The sequence below is a fragment of the Polypterus senegalus genome, chromosome 4 (genome assembly GCF_016835505.1).
Source record: "Polypterus senegalus isolate Bchr_013 chromosome 4, ASM1683550v1, whole genome shotgun sequence".
Classification (NCBI taxonomy): domain Eukaryota; kingdom Metazoa; phylum Chordata; class Cladistia; order Polypteriformes; family Polypteridae; genus Polypterus; species Polypterus senegalus.
In genome coordinates this window covers 13,852,022-13,872,809 of record NC_053157.1, presented here as the reverse complement: position 1 = coordinate 13,872,809, position 20,788 = coordinate 13,852,022, and the positions used below count along the sequence as shown (strand labels likewise).

Sequence of the window (20,788 nt, the reverse complement as noted above, 5' to 3'; positions counted from 1 at the left end):
TGAAGCAACTGCCATGTGATTGGTTGATTAGATAATTGCATTAATGAGAAATTGAACAGGTGTTCCTAATAATCCTTTAGGTGAGTGTATTTAGAATTCCTCCCCACAGCCTTGTTAGTACTGGCCTGGTGAGGGTGGTCATTTTTTGCCCACCTGTGTCACACTCAAATGGCAATGGGAGTCTTGGTAGCGATACAGTGAAGTATTGCTGTCACTATATATAAGGGTTGAGCTTCCATGCTCAGTTCCTGTGGCCCCCATACAAACCAGGGCAACTGCCCTCTCGTGGTATGGAGGAAGCATAGTCCCTTCTCCTGGTCCTTCCAGGTGTCCTGGCTGGGCAAAGCCCCCAGCCGACCGCTACACTCTCTATCTATCTATTATATAGTGCCTTTCACATCTATGTATCTACCTATCGTGCCTCTCACATCTATCTGTCTGTCTATTTAGAATCCTTCCCCACAGCCTTGTTAGTACTGGCCTGGTGAGGGTGCTCAATTTTTGCCCACCTGTGTCACACTCAAATGGCACTGGGAGTCTTGGTAGCGATACAGTGCAGTATCACTGTCACTATTTAAGGCACAATATAAAATCATGGAGGACTGAAAACTGCTAAAAGGCAGACATGTTTTGTTAGATTTTATTATACACCCTAAACAACTGAGATTTCCGAAACCTCCACACGTTTCACAAAATAACATTTGACCTTTAAGGTTAAAAAAAAACACCAATGACCACAGCCCAGTATACCTGTATTCGACTGTTACCCCAGTCTGCCACAATGATGTTGCCATTGCTGTCCACCGCCACTCCTGTTGGAGCATTAAACTGACCGTTGCCTTCCCCATTGGAGCCAAACTTTATTAGGAATTCACCTTCTTGATTAAACACCTGCACATATATATAAAAAAATTATTCTGTGATACAGTATTCTTTAATTCACTATTGAGTTTAACACATTTAAAAAAAAAGGTGGCACATTTACACAGTGGGTAGTGTTGAAACCTCAGAGACCCGTTTTTGGATTCCAAGTGTGATGGACGGCCAGGATGTCCCTGGAATAGAAGGATGGGGGAAGGCAGCTACTTGCCGACACAGCTTCCTCCAAAACGCTAGATGGCAGCTTCCCTGGAGTGCAGTGGTACACCGGATTCCCGCAGGGCACTATGGGAAATGGAGTTCAGGCACACAGCCCTGCTGGGTGCCGCCAGGAGGAGCTGTCAAAGGACCTGGGGACATATTCTTTCATTTTGGCCCGGAAGTACGAGGTAGTCGCGAGGACGGAAGCCCCAAAGTACTTCCGGGCTGAAGAAAATCCCTGTTCTTTATTAGACCCGGAAATGCCAGCCAGTCACGTGGTCAGAAGGACAGAAGCCAGGACAAAGACTATTTAAAGGACTGATGGGAACCTAGCAGGTGAGCCGGAGTTGGGAGGGAGAGTGACAGAGCTTGCTGGGAGTTGTGGAAGAGAATTTAGTGATGTACGGAGCGTATTTATTGCTGTTGATGCTGGTGGAGGTGCTTTGGGGCACAACACAGAGAAAAGAAAAAAATTAAATTACTTCTTGGTGATTTTAACCTGTGCCCAGTGTGTCTGTCTGTTGGGGAAAGGTTGAGCAACAGTGCCACCAAGCATTCACTCATTTACACAAGCCAGATAACTTCTTGAAGAATCTGCAGAGGTTCTCCCTGTTTGACATCTTCAACTCTGATGTGTACCAATGTGCATCACAGTTACGGTTTGTATTGCTAAAATTAAACTGGTAACACAAAGGAGTCATTGTGGGTGAAGGTGAAGCCCACCCAGGATGTCTTCCTGCCTTGTACCTGATGCTCCCAACAAATGTTGGAAAAAGAGAGCTTGGAAAATTGATAAATGGTTGGACTTATTTAATGGTCACAAAAAAGTAGCCCAGCTTTACTCTGGAAGTAATTAAGGAGTTATTGTTAGTAATAAACTGCGGTGGGCTGGCGCCCTGCCTGGGTTTGTTTCCTGCCTTGCGCCCTCTGTGGCAGGGATTGGCTCCATCAGACCCCCATGACCCTGTAGTTAGGATATAGCAGGTTGGATAATGGATGGATGGATGGATGTTAGTAATAAAGGACAGTAACACACTTGCAGTTCTTTTGCTATTTTTACAGAATGTAGTGTAAGGTTGTATTTAAAATATTCTCCACCAACAGCGTAGGCTGCAACACGTTCATGAAAGCAGACCTCAGGGTGTCTGTTGTGATAATCGTCCCCTTGTGAACGAGTATGGAGGGAAACGTTTCTTCGCTCACAGCGTCACCTGTACACCATCTCTTTCAACCAAATGCTGAGTTGTGCATTTCACACGACTGCTTACAATGGCATATTTGTTTCATAAATTGCTCACATGTCAACCTGAAGGAGTTTAATGCAGCTCAAGAAGCCGGCCGGCCTTCCCTCCAGGAGACATTCAGATTAACAGAACTAAGACTGTAGCATTGGCGCCATGTGCCGCAACGGATGGATTCACTGCTCTTTACGTGGCTCGCTTTCCTTAGAAGGTCTGCTCTCCTTGTGCCAGGCTAGCTGGAAAGGCCTGTTGACTTTGCAGGCTTGCCGTTTATATAGATACCCCCTGCAACTCGGGATGTAATGCCAGCCCATACATGGGAGACTGATCCCTAGCTGATATATTATAATACAATGAATTGCTGTGCGTGGCAATTTCTTCCTATCTTCACTCCTTTACCGTGCACAGGGTTGAGTATTCGTGCACCACCCTTTATTTTAATAAATAGGCTGTTTGCTAATGAGAGTACACACCCCCATAGGTTTTCACTTTTAATTCTCATACAACACTGAATCATCCTAGTCGCTCTTCTCTGGACTCTCTCTAGTGCTGCTATGTCGTTTTTGTAATATGGAGACCAAAACCGCACACCGCACTCCAGGGGCCTCAATTATAAAGCTTGCATACACACAAAAAGAGGCTTAAAACGGGCATATGCAACTTCCCACGCAAACGTCTGGATTTATAAAAGAGAATTTGATTGGGGGAAACACGCATATTATTTACAACTACTCTGATGCAACATTTTGGAGAAACTGGGAAATGACGACACCCTCGATCCAGCAGGGAAATGCAGCCAAGCCAGCTAAATGACAACTCACATGTATAATAATTCATATCACCGAGCTGTTATTATAATGTGTGTTTGAAGTGAAGAACATATTACACTACAAAACAATGAATATGATATACAGGCTATTTTAGTTCCCTTTTAAGAGGGTCAATGTTGCAAATTTGCACTGAAGAACTTTGTTGGTTTTTCGTCAGTTTATATCGGCTACCTGTTATCACTTCTCATGGAAATGGCTGACAGGTCAGGAATATCACAGCCAAGCTTCACTCCATCATGCCTGCTGTGACGGAAGCCATTAAACACTAGAGTCCCTGAAGCCTGCAAAAATATTCATAATTATTATTATTATGAACTAGGGGCTTTCGCTCGCTCGCCCGCCAACCCCCGGGTTTGGTTAACCAGATATGTAATTTAAAGAGATTGTTATTTTCATGGCAGCACGGTGGCACAGTGGTTGCGCTGTAAGCAAACCCAGGTTCGCTTCCCGGGTCCTCCCTGCGTGGAGTTTGCATGTTCTCCCCGTGTCTGTGTGGGTTTCCTCCCACAGTCCAAAGACATGCAGGTTAGGTGCATTGGCGATCCTAAATTGTCCCTAGTGTGTGCTTGGTGTGTGTGCCCTGCGGTGGGCTGGCACCCTGCTCGGGGTTTGTTCCTGCCTTGTGCCCTGTGTTGGCTGGGATTGGCTCCAGCAGACTCCTGTGACCCTGTGTTAGGATACAGCGGGTTGGATAATGGATGGATGGATGTTATTTTCATGGGAATTGTTATATATGTATTATTTTCACTTTTACTTTAAAACTTCAGTTAAAACTATATTTGGAATTAATTGCCAAAATCACATTGAAATTTGATTCCATGTTTGGATTTACATCGTCACAACGCAACGTATAACTGACCGTGAGTGAATATCGTTTCTTTATCTTTAATAATTTACCCGACTTTTTCGAATGTTTGCCCCTGCTCTCTCTTCTTCGCTTAGTCGTTGACGTGTCATCTAGAACATATAAAATTATTGTCCTGATAAAAATTATAAGAGCTGAGTGTGCAGGAAGTGTATCTGCCAAAAGCATTCACACGACTGAGAGGGGAGAGAACCGTGGCCTTGTTTGAAAGTGTCTGTAAGTAGGGTGTGACTTGAAAGAATCTCACGGCAAAAGTCACCGTCTCGTAGGACTTCATTCCAAAAGGTCTCTTCAAAAAGTTGTGTCTCATCGCAGGATAAAAAGTCTCGTCCCAAGATTTTTTTTATTATAATAGAGAGATATTTCCACAGACTTCAAGGATTCTAGTGTTAACTGACCAGCGAGGCGCTACATATCCAGTTGTCCGTATGGTGTGGGTGTACAAACCTAAAACATAACAGGATTCTGCCAACATAAAAAGTCAATTTGCAGCCGCGTCCAGTTTTCATTACATAATTGGATCTCTTTACTGCACTCAATAAGGGCACCTAGCGAGAATGAAGCTGCTTTTGTTAGCCGTGAGCAGTAAACACACACGTCATCTGTGGTGCCCTTCTTGTGTGACTAGCCTGGATTGACGGTTTTCCCCTCTTGTGAGTATTTTCAGGACTTTGTGTGTTTTGTGACTCTCAAGTTCATAACACTCAACTAGCTTATTGATTAAATGATGCAGCTTTAAAGTGGCATAACAGAGCAAGTCTGGCTATGATAACGGGATACCATCCACCACACTGGGACATTTCTTTCAGGATCTCTGGACCACTGTCACATATCTAACCCATCCATTTCCGAGTTTTTCAAGTAAAAAGTCATTTCAAGTTGGAGCTTATACTGATGGCAATGGGTGCCAGCCACGGATTGATGCCAGCAAATTATCAGGGGACCATCGGGCACACAACCCCACCCCCCCTTCCTTTATCCAGCCAGTTTACTGCAGCAGCACTTCAAGAGCTTTGCTCCAAAAGACGACAACACTTCCTTTTTTCAGGCTTAAATAAGGATTAGTGCAAATAATTACTTGTGTTTAAAATAGTTTTGTTCAGATAAACATAAAACAACTTACCTTGTTTTACACCAATGAAGCAAAAAGTTACATGCAAAATAAATGTAAATAAAGCTTAAGAAAAGATCATGGAGCTCCTTACCTTAACAGAATGATTGTGAAAATCGGTTACAATTATTTCATTGTTATTGTTCACTGCAGCAAAGTGAGGGCCTGAATAAAAAAAGAAATGACAATACCAAGGTAAACAATTATACCCTAACAACACTGATAACTCATTTAATGATAATAATAATAAAAAGCTTTTAAAGATGCAAAAAATGTTTTGAGGCATTCCATTTAAAAATCTGCCCAAGCCCAGCATAGGAATAGTGGCTATGAAGACTGATGGATGGACAGATAAACAGGGGGCCCCCCCCAAGACTGATGTGTACTGCAGTTATCAGTGGGGTGGGCGATAACATGAGATCGAGAATTATAAACTCCTCGACAACAATGAGCAGATGGCTGGTTATTTTTAATAAAGTCTGAGCCCAGCATTCCCGTGGAGTCCATATCTTCTCTGGTGTGTTGGGTAATTTTAGTGCTGCAGAAGGGAACAGGTGGATGAGGAATAAAGAGGGGGACTAATTAATGTCTTTCATCCCCCCCCCCCCAAATGCTGCATACAGCATGTTTAAAAAGTATTCAGACTCCTTCACCTTCTGTGAATTTTATGTTGTAGATTTACTTTTAAATGGATAAAGCTGCTGTTCTTGCCCATCAACACTCAACAACCCATGCAGACAAAATAAAAGTATGTTTTCAGAAAGGATTGAAAATGCATTAAAAAAATCAAAAACTGAAATCTCTCCTTCATGGAAGTGTACAGACCCTTAATTCAGAACTTATTAGAAGCCCCTCTGGCAGCAGTTCCAGATTTTGAATCTTCTTCGTAAGTCTCTACCAGATTTGCACACCTGGATTGGGACAGTCGATCCCATTCTTTCTGGCAGATCCTCTCAAGCTCTGTTAGATTGGATGGGACGACCACCTTCAGGTCTCTCCACACATTTTCTGTGGGCTTTGGTTGGGCAACTCAAGGACACTGAAGAGACTTGTCCCAAAGTCACTCCAGCATTGTCTTGGCTGTATGCTTTGAGTCATTGTCGTGGTGAAAGGTGAACGGTCGTCCCAGTCTAAGGTGGCATGCACTCTGGAACAGGTTTTCTTCAGGGACCACTCCTATTTTTGGCTGCACTCATCCTTCCCTCAATTCTCAAAAGTTTCTGTGTCCATGTCACTAAAAAACACGGTCACTGAATGATGCTGTTGCCACCACCATGCTTCACAGTAGGGACATGCGTTCATGAAAAGTAAAATAACTAATAAGGATAGCATAAAATAAATGTGTCCACTGGTCTGTGCTATAAATTTGTTTTCTGTATGATTCCAATAACTTTGATCATTTTTATAGTCAAAATCTCTAAATTTGCACACTTCCTGTTCAAATACAGGGGAGTAACGTGAGGTGCGGCAGGGACGAGTCTCACCTCGCCTCAACACGGTCTGCGCTGTCCCTCACACGCTGGGTTGATGCATGCAATTGGCGCGTGCCTGTTGCTGTCTCTCTGTATGTCGCCAATATAATATCTTTAATGAATGTGTGTGACATATTTAGTCTTGCTGATTGGACATAAAACCGCAGTAAAATGGTAAATGGCCTGTATTTGATATAGCGCCTACTAGAGTTCAAGAACCCCAATAGGCGCTTCACAGCACAACAGTCATTCACCCATTCACACGCTGGTGATGATAAGCTACTTTGTAGCCACAGCTGCCCTGGGGCGCACTGACAGAGGCGAGGCTGCCGAACACTGGTGCCACCAATCGTTCCGACCACCACCAGCAGGTAAGGTAGGTTAAGTGTCTTGCCCAAGGACACAACAGCTGCATTCTCATGCCGGGAGCCAGGATCGAACCTGCGACCCTCTGATTGCTGGACAACCCGCTCTACCGACTGAGCTACTGCTGCAGTGAAAAGGCAGAGAGTACCGTGCCGCACTGAAGGGGGCCCATTGCTGCTGTTCTTCTACGCAGAGGCGCCAATAAGTTAGCGATAACAGAAAGTCAAGCGCACTGCAGCGGACAATTTCTTTTTTTTTTTTTTTGTTCCGACTGACTGCCAAAAATGGAAGATTAAGACAAAACTAAAAGAAAATAAGGAGGACTTTTATAAGAAAATAAAGGAGATTTTTGTGAAGAAGGACTTCATTGACAAATAAAAGGTAAGACCAGAAACGGTTTTCAGTTTTATAAAAAATGGGATCAGACTAAGAAAAACACAATCCAATTTTTAAAAACTTAATTTTGACCTGAAATAAAACGCTCTTTTGTTTTTCTTGTTATCCTTTTGTTGAACACTCTGTATTAAATCTGATTTAAAGCATAATTAAAAGCTTTTAAAAACAACTAAATATTTCAATTAAGGTCAAAATTGAAATCCCAGTTTATGGGCCACTGGGAAAAAAAATGGTTGCTTAAGTCAGCTGCAAGGCAAATTTTCAGGGAAAAAAACAAGGTCCCTAGTGAAGCAGACAAACTCGTGGTCAATAAACGCTTTGGCGAGTTTCCCCGATCAACAAGAGTCACAAAGCATGATATCACAAGTCACACGTTTAAGGCTCGACGAGAACATTTCCCAATTCAAAGCACAGCGAGCGTGTTAAGAGCTGGTTGGTTGACAGTCTGCTACCGATTTTATTTTTGAGTATGAGATTGCTTAGCGTATCGGGTATTGATGTTTGCCATCTGTCTTCTGGTTTCGACTTTGTTTTGTTTAAGAAGCCTTTGCTTTCAGTCTGTAACAGCTGGTGTAAAGTTTTGCGGCCTGTAAAAGATACGGCTGAAGGGATATAAGAAGAGACACAAATGCTGATGAATCAGGTCTTCTTGGTATCTTGTTGCCACTTGAATTTTTTATTATTCAGTTTTACTCTTGAATAAAAGCACACTTGTTTCGTTATACCTTTGCAAAAGTGTTTATATTATATTCCAGTAACCACTTGAACGAGATCGAATCTGCCTCTGCCTCTCTCGCGCATGCACACATGCCTTCATACATGAAAACGTCACTATTTGAAAAAGCTATGCCATTTGAACATTTTTTTTTTTTATCAATCATGCCTGTACTCCGCATTATGGTGCATGGTACTCCGAATGCAGAAAGGCTTCTTTTTGGGCGCATACACTGTGAGCATGGCACTGCCAGATCTAAACACAAGTGTGGCGAATTGCTCAAGTACTAAAGTGACTTTAGCTGCAGGTGTCCCATTTTACTTTATAGTGCCAAGCAGAGTTGTGTGGCACTGCAGCAGTCTATTAGTCAGCAAAAGCACTGTGAAGAAGCTGTCCGTTTGTTACGGTTCTGCTTTTGTCCAGAAAGGACTCCATAAGCTTTATGACCTCAAACTCAGAAAGTCTTTGCCCTTGAGTTGTAACTCAAAACACAACTCTCAACAAAACGTTGCCAGATGTCCAAAATCGCAATAAAAATCTGTCGTTTTTCACACATTCTGCCCAGGTGTCTTTGTGGTCAAAGTGCAAATGCCACATGATAGTCTGATAGTGGTCACGGGACATCGTATCTTTGATTGCTGGTACAACAAATCGTTCTGAGCAGGCATCAGCCACAGCACCCACTGTGGCCATCGCTGCTCTTGTGAAAAGAATGGAGACACCATCAACTCATAGAGGGAGAGGTAAGTTTGTTGTCCCATGTGAACGTTACTGACAGATTAAAACTTAATAATAAAAAACACAAGTGCTAACTTTTACAAGTAGCCAAAATTTACACCGGGTGTTACAGACTCAAATCAATTGTATGTTTTTATTATATTATAGCTGGGGTCTCCCAACACGACGCTTGCGAACTACCGGTAGCTCGCCACCCCTTTCCAAGTAGCTCGCCAAAGGGTTAATGAATCCTACATAAATTTGAAAACTTGATTAGTCAAATTAGGGATGGGCGATCTTTTCAAAAAAATCATATCACGATCCTTTTAACACAAAATCACGATCCACAATCTAAATTGCAGTTTATCTTTTCAATGTGGCATACACTTAAGAGAATACCCGGACTCAAACTCATCAAGACCTAAGTAACACTTTATTTTAAATATCAAACAAAGTTGAATTCAATTGTTCTCTCGTTCGCTAGCTAAGTTAAGACACATGGCCCGAAGCTGGTGAGTGATTGAGGGAGGCCCCATCCCTCGGCTCGCCGTGTGTTTCTCGGATTCGCACAAATAAATCGTTACCGCAAGCGAACTAAGATACAAAGTGAAATGAGAGAAGTCGCAAAATCAACCAGAATGTTCAAGCAAATTATAGAAAAACACCCGATCTAAATCTGTTAAGTAATTCTCTCGTGAAAAACGGACAGACATACAGAGAGACATTGGATTTTATATATTATATATTAGTAAACCTTCAAAATAACGTGCAGTTAAAGTCTCAACAGCATTTTCAGCATTTCAGGAGCTTAGTAGAGCCAGGTAACTAAGAATCTTCACCAAGCAGCTCTGAAAATGTCTGCTTTGTTTGGGTCTCCGTAGCTCTGCGAGTCTGACGTGAATGTCATGAAATCAAAGTTCAGAATAAGACTGACAGATGAATCCAGTAGAGTGAACCTGAGTGGCTCCACTCCACCATACACCTCAGTGCCAGTCGTCTGACAAACTAAAAACACATCACACATGCAAATGGACCAGTGAATAAAGTGACATGTGACAAAGCGACAAATGAATAAGTCATATCAGTGTATTTGGAATTGCACTGTTTTGTTTTGGCAGCATTCATGTTTTAATTCAATAGTGTTGGTTATATTCTTGAATAAAAGCCCACGTGTTTATTTGATATACAGTGATCCCTTGCTGTATCGCGCTTTGACTTTCGCGGTTTTGCTCTATCGCGGATTTTATATGTAAGCATATGTAAATGTATATTATGGATTTTTCGCTGATTCGGATTTCTGGACAATGGGTCTTTTAATTTATGGTACATGCTTCCTCAGTTTGTTTGCCCAGTTGATTTCATACAAGGGACGCTATTGGCGGATGGCTTAGAAGCTACCCAATCAGAGCACGTATTACATATTAACTAAAACTCCTCAATGCTATAAGATATGCCTCCTGCGCGGAGCTCGATTGTTTGCTTGTCTCTGCCTCTATCTCACCCTCTCTGACATTCTCTGCGCCTGACGGAGGGGGTGTGAGCAGAGGTGCTGCTTGCACAGAAGCTGTTTGCCTAGTGGATACGGACGCTCCTCTAAGAAATGCCGCTTTATCGAGGTGCGTCCAAAAGCACACTTATTGATTTTTGATTGTTTGCTTTAATCTCGCTCTCTCTCTCTCTGCTTCTTGACGGAGGAGATGTGAGCAGAGGGGCTTTTGCACAGAGGCTGTTTGCTTAGAAGATACGGACGCTCCTGTAAAAAATGCTGAAAGGCTACCTTCACATTGATCCCTTCATTGCTGCCGCTTTATCGCGGTGCTTGCATACTTAAAAGCGCAACAGCCCTATTGATTTTTCATTGTTTACTTTACTCTCTCTGACATTCTCCGCTCCTTACGCCACTTTGAAGAGGAAGATATGTTTGCATTCTTTTAATTGTGAGAAAGAACTGTCATCTCTGTCTTGTCATGGAGCACAGTTTAAACTTTTGACTAAAGGGTGTTATTTCATGTCTAGAGGGCTCTAATAATGTTAAAAAACGTATTTAGAAGGTCGTAAACAGGTTTTCTATGCTCTAACTGCGAAAATATTAGATTTATAAATAAAGAATCCTACTTCGTGGAAATTCATTTATCTGTCTGGAGCAGATTAACCGCGATAAACAAGGGTTTACTGTATAACTGTGCGGAGAATATTTATAAACAGTGTGGGAGAGTTTCTAAGGGCTTAAAATATATAAAAATAATCATACAAACATATGGTTTCTACTTCGCAGATTTTCACCTATCGCGGGGGGTTCTGGAACGCAACCCCCGCGATCGAGGAGGGATTACTGTATATTTGGACTAAAGTCTTCACACATTATACACTTCATGGTATTGTTAGTAGAACATGGAAAAAGTTTCTGTTTTAGGTATGTGATCAGTATTTCTCACATTTCGTGTCATCCTATGCTTTCACAGATCGTTGCAGACATGGAACACACATGAAATACATGTATTCCAAATAACGATATACAGGGTAAGTCAAAATTATGTTAACATTTGAATGACGGAAACAGTTTATTCACAAAACATACTTCATATGTGCAAGATGATTTACAGGAATGTCTCAACCGGTTTGCCATCATGTTCAACACATGTGACCATACATGGCACATAAATTGTCCACAAAAATTGTATGTAAGTATATACATAGCAGTACCATTAGTATTAACGTAATTTTGATCGCCCTGTATTATTTACACTCTACAACTCCAGGTACCTCACACCCAGATAAACAGACTTGAGCTGGGAGAACTTCAGCTGCACCGGTGGGGAATAGGATAGCAGGCAGCTTGTTGCTTGTGCTGATCGACACATTTGCAAAACAAAAGACGCTGAGGAGGAGGTGCAAGGAAATTTAAGGTGGCCTGGGATTACGACTTTTTTTATAGGCTTCAGGGATTCTAGTATTAATGTTTATAATTAACAGGTGTGATGGATGGCCAGGAATTGTGCCCTGTTGGGAAGCCTGGAGGTGCAGGGGACCAACAGAAGGGTAAGCCATTCCCTGGGACGTGAAGGGACAGCCACCCTGGGTTGCATCGGGGCCACAGGGACAGGGCTTTGATGCCCAAACCTGTTGGTGTCTGTGACCACCACTACCTGGAGCACTTTGGGGTGCAATATAAAGGAGGCCGCCACACTCCACTCGGGAGCCGGAGTCAGGTGGAAGTGGACAGAGCTTGGAAGAGAGGAGTGGAGGCAACAGAGAGAGCAAGAAAGAAGTCGAAAGGACTGTATCATTGGTGGTTGGTGCACGGTTTGTGTTGTTATTGTGTGTTGCACAATAAAGCGTGTGTGCTTTGAGACATTCTGTGCCTGCCTGTTTGTGTCCGGGTCTGAATATTCCACACAGGCTGAAACGTTTAAACGGAAAAAATATGAGTGCTCAGATTCTGCCAGTACGATTCCTCCTCTGGAAGAGGAGAATGAACATTGGGAGAGGCTCACATTGATGGCGTAACATAACATAAAGAAAGGATTTGTGAAGCTGTTAAAGGTTCAGCACCTATGTGAACAATACTAATAAAATAAAACAATAAAAAAAACTAGCCAACCCGCGGCGTACCATATGCACAGGAAGAAAATTAACATTTGAAAAATCGGTAATGTAATAAATCAGCAAGAAAAGCAACATTATAACAGTGCACGGAACGAACCAACACACAATCGTTCGTGACTGAAAACTGGCGGACCGCCTTCACGCCTTCTCCTGCCAGATGGAGGATGGAGGTGCACGGCACTCAGTCGCGCAGTGTGGAACGGGAGGAGAGAAGGACGTCCATTCAGCTCCCTCTGTCATGCTAGTCTGCTGATTTCTCGTTCAGACTGCACTGCCCGCTCATGTGCCCACCTTCAACTCGTCACCCGAGTCGTTGTCGTCTTTACACAGTCCAGATGCACCTGTGACTCACGTAGATGTTTTATTGCTCTGTGCGGTTTTGGCTGCTTTTCTATATATAATCCACCAAGACACCCGACCACGGTAGTAGCGAGGTGGTAGGGGGGTGTGTACAAAGGGTAGGGACGAAAACAGTGGGAGCGTATGAGTCGCACTTAGCGGCAATTCCACGGTTTGCAGCCCGAATGGGGTTCAACGGCTTACCCACGCCTAGACACACGCTCAAGCTCATGCATAATTATTTATTGAATGCTAAACACTTCTGGAAAGACACGGTTGTCTAAAACGGGTTGGTGTGAGAATACAACAGTAAGCGAATGAAAAGATGGAACTCTGGAGAGAGCAAAATACAACACAATAGTGAACCCGTGGCATAACAAACGCTGCATAATTATTTATTGATGGTTGAACACTTCTGGAAAGGAGGGTTTGAGGATACAGATGGAACTCTGGAGAGAGCAACATATAATTGTCCGTGAGTGAAGAAGATGCATGTTTGTCGCGGATGCGAAATGCTGTATGTAGCGTGTAAAACCGTTTGCTATGGTGCACGAGGTTGTGCGTCGTAACACTAATTCAGATGGAGTGGAACACCGTGAGGTTGTTTTTTTTTTTTTATGGTGGCCAGAGTGCCAATTCTGCCACCAACCCCCAGGTTTTTCACTGCAGGTTGGAGGGCCTACAAGCAGGGATGGATGCAGATTAACGTCATACTCAGGATAGAGCAATTGCAGGTTAAGGGCCTTGCTCAAGGGCCCAACGGAGTAGAGTCACTTTTGGCGTTTACAGGATTCGAACCGGCAACCTTTCGATTACCAGTGCAGATCGATATTCTCAGAGCCGCCACTCCACCCCAACAATGGAACACTCCAAAAATAAAATTACAGCATTTTGTAAGTTCTGCTGAGAAAATAATTGACTGTGGTTGTCCATCTGTAACAGACCTGTATAGATCTCGTGTCACTAACCGTGTTATAAGGATCACCACGGACCCATGTCACACAGCTCATCACCTGTCCCAAAAACTCCCCTCTGGTAAACGCTTCAGGTCAATTAAAACTAAAAGTAACAAGACACCTCAACCATTTCTTTCGCAGAGCCATACCCTCTCAAACCAGTAACTTAGCCCGTCTTCTTTGTATATTCATGTGTCCTGTTGTATACTGTATGAAGGTGTGTCTGTACAGTGTATGTACTTGTATCTGTGTGCACGTGAATACACACTCACACTTTCTCTTGCACATCATCATTTGCACATCACCTTTATAATTGCACTAATCTGCAACATTGTATGGAGTTTTTCTTTTTGAAGTGATGCCATTTGTGTTATTAGTATGTCCCGTTGTGGAATGTTATAAGCAGCTCCAAATCTACCAAGTCAAATTCCTGTACATTCAGTACTTGTGATAACGTAAACCATCTCCTTCCTTTATACATTCTCTAGGATTGTTCTACATTGTAACAGAAAACAGAAAGCATCACTGTGCGTATATTCCAGCAATTACTGCTATTGTCCAAAATAATTTACAGTGATCATTTTTTTCAGCCATATTGCCAACCCCTGTTTACCATTAATGAGTCAGTAATAAATATGACAAGGGAAGCCTGTGCGCATGCACACCCGCAATGCCAGTTCTTCACTCCATGCTTCAATCCCATGCATCAGAGAGCATAAGAGGCAAGAAAGGGGGTTTACGTATTACCATCAAGTGTACCTGCAAACTGCTTGTCGCCATTCCCACGGTTACCGAACTTGGTCACCAGTTTCCCATTCGGCTGGAAGATGAAGACACAGCAGGCCTTGTTGTCCACCACTATGATATGACCATTGCGATCCACAGAAACACCTTTGGGTCCCATAAGCTTTCCTGAGCCAATTTTATTCTAGAAGAAAAAAAAAAAGACAAAGAGACATGTTTTAGGATGACCTTATTCCTGGAAGTTATTAATTGGACTGGACTGCAAATACTGATGCTCTGTGCAAGAGAGGACAGAGCCGACTATACTTCCTTAGAAGACTGGCGTCCTTCAACATCTGCAATAAGATGCTGCAGATGTTCTATCAGACGGTTGTGGCGAGCGCCCTCTTCTACGCTGTGGTGTGCTGGGGAGGCAGCATAAAGGAGGACGCCTCACGCCTGGACAAACTGATGAGGAAGGCAGGCTCTATTGTAGGCACAGAGCTGGACAGTTTGACATCCGTGGCAGAGCAACGGGCGCTGAGCAGACTCCTGTCAATCATGAAGAATCCTCTGAACAGGATCATCTCCAGACAGAGGAGCAGCTTCAGCAACAGACCTGCTCCACTGACAGACTGAGGAGACCCCACACTATGCGACTCTTCAAATCCACCCGGGGGTGGTAAACGTTAACATTATACAAAGTTATTGTCTTCTATACCTGCATTGTTATCACTCTTTAATTTAATATTATTTTTTTATCAGCCTGCTGCTGCTGGAGTATGTGAATTTCCCCTTGGGAATAATAAAGTTATCTATCTATCTAAATATCTAGATATCTATCTATCTAAACTAAAGGAGATCTACAACTAACACTAACTCTCATTACTTTCTTTCATTACTACTTCCAGGTGCCAGGACTTGCATTAGCCTTTACAAAAGCTCTCTCTCTCTCTAGCTCTATCTCGCTCTCGCTCTCTCCCTTAAATTATTAATGTAATTAATCAATGTTCTTAATTAATAATATTAAGATTTGGTCTCTGGCTTGTTACCAAGCCTTTATGAATGTATTTTCGTAGAGATGCTGCTATCAATGCAGACCTGTGCACCTACCCACCTCAAGTGCCTCTCAAACAAGATGCCAACTTGCAGGGAGTGTACAAAATCTGATGGCTGCACACCTCTGTAACAGGTATTCCCAAACCTGGTTTTTGTACCAACCAGATTCATAATCAGTGACAACAATTGATAACACTTGTGACATGCGAGTCCCTGTCTTGCACCCCAAAACACAAAGCTGAGTCTCAGTACTTTAGCAAAACCAGCTTTTATTCAGCTTAAAACAGGAACAGCGTGGTTATTTATCGTAGCGGGATCTGCCATTCTCCTATACACCGACACAGCAATCAGGCAGGGTCGTGGCCAAGTAATTCCGTTCCCTGCATTTATAATGTTCTTTGCATCACCCATCGACAGCAAGCGTTTATAGTGCAACTGCGGTCAACTCGTATTTTCTTTTGCGATGAGCCGCTACAGCGCTGGGAGCTTGAGGTTGCCCTGGCAACTGATAAGCTTCCACAAACACGGTGATCGCACTTCGGGACACTCTTCGGGAGGAATCCAAAAAGAGTTTAGAAACCTTACACACTGATCTAATTTAATTAGCTGTTTTTTTTTCTTCTCTTATTCTACATTCAGGAAAGTACCGCAGCAAGATTAATTTATAAGACATTTAGAAATATTTCTATTTTTGCTATAGATTTAAATGCTTAACTATCTATCTTTTTTTTGGATTTCATTATATTTCGTCTTTTCTCTGTGCAGTTTGCTCCCTTCATAATAATAAGAAATAAAAACAAAGCAGAGCAGACACACAGGCAAACAACACTGAATCATGAAAGGCTGCAGCTACTTTAGTGCAGTCTTACTACCACTAATCTTATATATAAAATCTACATGTGGAAGTGTGTGTCTGTCTGTCTGTCTTTCCAGCCCGGAAGTGATAGGTGGAGTCGGGGTAAGGGCTCCGCCTCCGAGGACACACAAGCGAGGCGAGCACGTCAGCAAATTGAAACATCCGAAGAAAGAGTCACTCGCTTAGCTGCTAATACAGAAACGACGCGAGCACATCAGCAAAACAAAACCTCCAAAGAAAGACAAAGACGCTTATCTGCTAATGCACAATTGATGCAAGGATGTCGGCAATATGAATCCTCCTAGGAGAGAGATGCTCAGAGTAGTTCCTTTCAATTATCTGACTTCTCTACACTTCAATTTTTTTTCTGCCAGTTGCAATAGTTTCTAGAACCCCCAGGCTTTTTACTTTCTTTCTTACTTACTTTCTGCTGTGAGTCATTCTCAACCTGTCATTGTTTACACATGTCTTAAACAACTATTATCATACACTGAGAATTTCTGTATTATCTATATCTATTATTTATTTAGATATCTATTGACTATATTTATGTATCTAGATTGCAAATACCATACATTGCATCAATGTTCATATTGCTTACTACACGTCAATATTGATGCTACTTCTTTGTCTTGTCTTTGCACAATGTCTTGTTTGTGTTTTAATTTTAAATTTTAATTCTATTTTTAATTTATTATTTGCACTTCAAGTTACACTGTGGACCCTGAGCTTCACAATTTTGTCTATCTGTATACTTGTATATGGTTGAGATGACAATAAAGTTTGCCTTGACTTTGACACAGCTAGTTAGTAAATAATGGATTAATTTAACAATTAGAACACCTGGAAAAGTAGAATGAAAAACCAAGATGAAAATGTTAAATTGAAAGAAAAATACATTTCACATATGTAGCCGCCAGAGTGTAAGGCGAGTTCAAGCACAGGTAAAATGCGTGCCGAAAGAAATCTCTCAGTCCAATAGTTAGCTTTAAAATATTTAGTGAAATTCAAAGCAAGTAATCCTCACAAGAATAAAGTTGTTACACACATAGAATAAAAGGCAAAAAAAGGATGGATGGATAGATACTTTATTAATCCCCAAGGGGAAATTCACATACTCCAGCAGCATACTGATAAAAATGTTTACCCCCCAGGGCAGAATTCAAGAGTTGCATAGTGTGGGGTCTCCTCAGTCTATCAGTGGAGCAGGACGGTGGCAGCAGTCTGTCGCTAAAGCTGCTCCTCTGTCTGGAGATGATCCTGTTCAGTGGATGCAGTGGATTCTCCATGATTGGCAGGAGTCTGCTCAGCACCTGTCGCTCTGCCACGGATGTCAAACTGTCCAGCTCTGTGCCTACAATAGAGCCTGCCTTCCCTACCAGTTTGTCCAGGCGTGAGGCGTCCCTCTTCTTTATGCTGCCTCCCCAACACACCACCGCGTAGAAGAGGGCGCTCACCCCAACCGTCTGGTAGAACATCTGCAGCATCTTATTGCAGATGTTGAAGGACGCCAGACTTCTAAGAAAGTATAGTCGGCTCTGTCCTCTCTTGCACAGAGCATCAGTATTGGCAGTCCAATGTAAATGTATCTTCTCTAAACTTGTTTGTATACTTAAAGGTTCTTAACTTCTTCTTCTGTATGCTTTAAACGTACAGCGCAGTACTTACAATTAAGTGCTTTGTCTTACATGTTACTTGAGACACTCAAAGGGCCCGGTTTAAAACCATGTGCCCTCAACACCTTACACATGGCAAGGCTGATCACTAACTAAGAATAATGTTTAGTCAGAGGAGTTAGAAATAGCTAGAATATACCAATTCAATTCTGCTTATGGGGGTTATAGGAACCTCCCATAAATTATGCGCTATCACTTAGTAAAACATTTATGAATCTTATGTAACTAGGAAATGGCTCTTACACCATATAACTACTTTGTACATTTTACTTATTATTTTTTTTTTTACCAAATTTAGTTTTCTAATTTCTATATTGCTCCCAAAACACAGAATCTGAGAAATAACAGTTCATTTAATTAGCCCAGGAGTCCAATTAAAAACAGAAGCTGGTTGGAACAAAAAACCCGCAGCCACAGTGGGTTCCTGGGACCGAGTTTGGGACTCCTTGCTCTATGACATCTGAGAATATAGTAAAGTCTGTGAAATATAAAGTGGGATTCATTAAACATTCCCAGATTTACCTGCTAGCACTGCGATCACCGCCACCTAAAGTGCCTCGTTATGTCCTATCAGATGAGCTGCTTTTCTATAGTGAAAAGGGCGAATATCCGGAGAAAAGATAAAACTTCCAAGCTCATATGGAGATCCAAAGTGAGGACTGGAGTAAGGTGGAAAGGATTCAGACCTGGCCTGACTTCATATTATGAGAAATGTTCTATTGCTTTTTGAAGTTGTTTGAGCTATTGCATCACATGGTAAGTAACAGCACGTTCAGGTACTGCAGAGAACTGGCCTGCACCCCTTATTTCAAACACTATTTTAATGTTGGATGGGTTTCATGAGACAGAGTGGAAAAAGCAACAGGAGGACTGGAGATTTTTTGTGAATGTGCAATGGTGACAAAAGAGAGGAGAATACAATTAAAAGTACAATGTTTGACCCAGACACAGAAATGCAGGCTGAGTTCGTCCGCCATGTCGTTGCCCAGAAAAGTTCAGTTTACATCATCCTGTCTGCCTCAGGAATGAGAATGATTTGATCTGTATCCAATATCTTAATGATGAGTCATTCTGAATGCTGGGGATTTCAGACAAGGAACTGAGTGTCTAGTAGGCCTGCTCCATTCATGGACACTGCACACTGGATCTGCTCTATTCAAATATCAGTCAGTGACTTTGGATATAAACCCATTGTACAATCTGAGCAGGTCTGACCTCATCTTACTGCCATCGACAAGCCTCTTTTTTAGCAGCAGCAGCTCTCTGATAAGTGTTTATGTCTGTTTAGGGAGCAGTTGCTGTTTTTGTTTTTTTATTTATTTATTTTGGAGATTCTGTGAAATTTTAATGTCCCATTGGGGTTAAATAAAGTATAATGTAACTGTTTTTACTTTAGATAAAACCTTTGTTTTTCTCTAGCAAACTGATTCCTTCTTTCTGATAACAACAATAGCATTTATTTCTATAGCATATTTTCATACAAAAAGTAGCTCAAAGTGCTTTACATAATGAAGAATAGAAAAATAAAAGACACAGTAAGAAAATAAAATAAGTCAACATTAATTAACATCGAATAAGAGTAAGGTCCAATGGCCAGGGGGGACAGAAAAAACAAAAAAACTCCAGACGGCTGGAGAAAAAATAAAATCTGTAGGGATTCCAGACCATGAGACCACCCAGTCCCCTCTGGGCAACCCTCTGATCAAGTTTCTTTCTTAATTTTGTTGGATTAGGCTCAAAAAGCTGAAATGATGTGATGTGAGAAACACTTGCTGCTTATCAACCAGTGGCACACAGCCACTGAAATCTGACAAATAAATGTTTAGCACATTTCTTTGTAATTGTAAACAACAGAGTCACTTCTAATGTCTCCAAGTGGCAATGAGCTGCCAGTCTCTTATGCTATGCCCTTTGAGCCCAATATGCAACACATTCAAACCATCAGACCTTTTAAGACTTACTTTAAATTTTCCATCAGATGAGAAGATGCTGACCCATTTGTTATCATAGTCAGCTATGATGATGTCTCCATTGGGGTGGACTGCTACTCCTGTTGGCCGCTGTAGCTGCCCTGGAGATCTGCCACGCACACCAAAGCGGTTTTTAAACTGCCCGTCATTTGAAAAGATCTATGATAAAAAAAAAAAGTCTTAAAACCTCCTAAAATGTATTTTTTATATGGAGCTAATTTTACAACAACAACAACATTTATTTATATAGCACATTTTCATACAAACAGTAGCTCAAAGTGCTTTTACATAATAAAGAATAGAAAAATAAAAGACAATAAGAAAACAAAATAAATCAACATTAACATCGAATAAGAGTAAGGTCCAATGGCCAGGGGAGAGGAAAAACAAAAAACTCCAGATGGCTGGAGAAAAAATAAAAAATTTTACAGATAAGATATGAAAGGTACTGATTAGATAGATAATTCACTATATAATAGACAGATACAGAGTCTGTTCACATGCACTCTAATCACCAAGTGATTTACAGAAGCCCAGTTTCAAAACTGCCATGTTTACCCCTATTCCATTAAGACAAACTGGGCTGACACATGTCAATTTCTTGGTGAGTTACATATACTACATATATAATATATATATATATACACATACATATATATATATACACATACATATATATATATATATATATATATATATATATATATATATATATATATATATACACATACATATATATATATATATATATACATATATATATATATATATATATACATACATATATATACATACATATATATACATACA

General features: G+C 41.6%; 1 protein-coding gene across 7 annotated transcripts in view; it reads right to left on the bottom strand.

Annotated features, from left to right (window-relative positions):
- trim2a (tripartite motif containing 2a) overlaps positions 1-20,788 on the bottom strand; it is a 175,935-nt gene that overhangs the window by 4,957 nt on the left and 150,190 nt on the right. For 6 of the 7 annotated variants that reach the window (XM_039750271.1, XM_039750273.1, XM_039750272.1 and 3 more), the window contains exons 8-11: positions 19,970-20,137; positions 14,442-14,622; positions 5,222-5,292; positions 751-891 (exon numbers count right to left, since the gene is read on the bottom strand). In XM_039750271.1, the coding sequence (XP_039606205.1) occupies positions 751-891; positions 5,222-5,292; positions 14,442-14,622; positions 19,970-20,137 (561 nt within the window). The remainder of the gene's footprint in view (positions 1-750; positions 892-5,221; positions 5,293-14,441; positions 14,623-19,969; positions 20,138-20,788) is intronic. The other variant, XM_039750274.1, reaches the window with a different exon arrangement.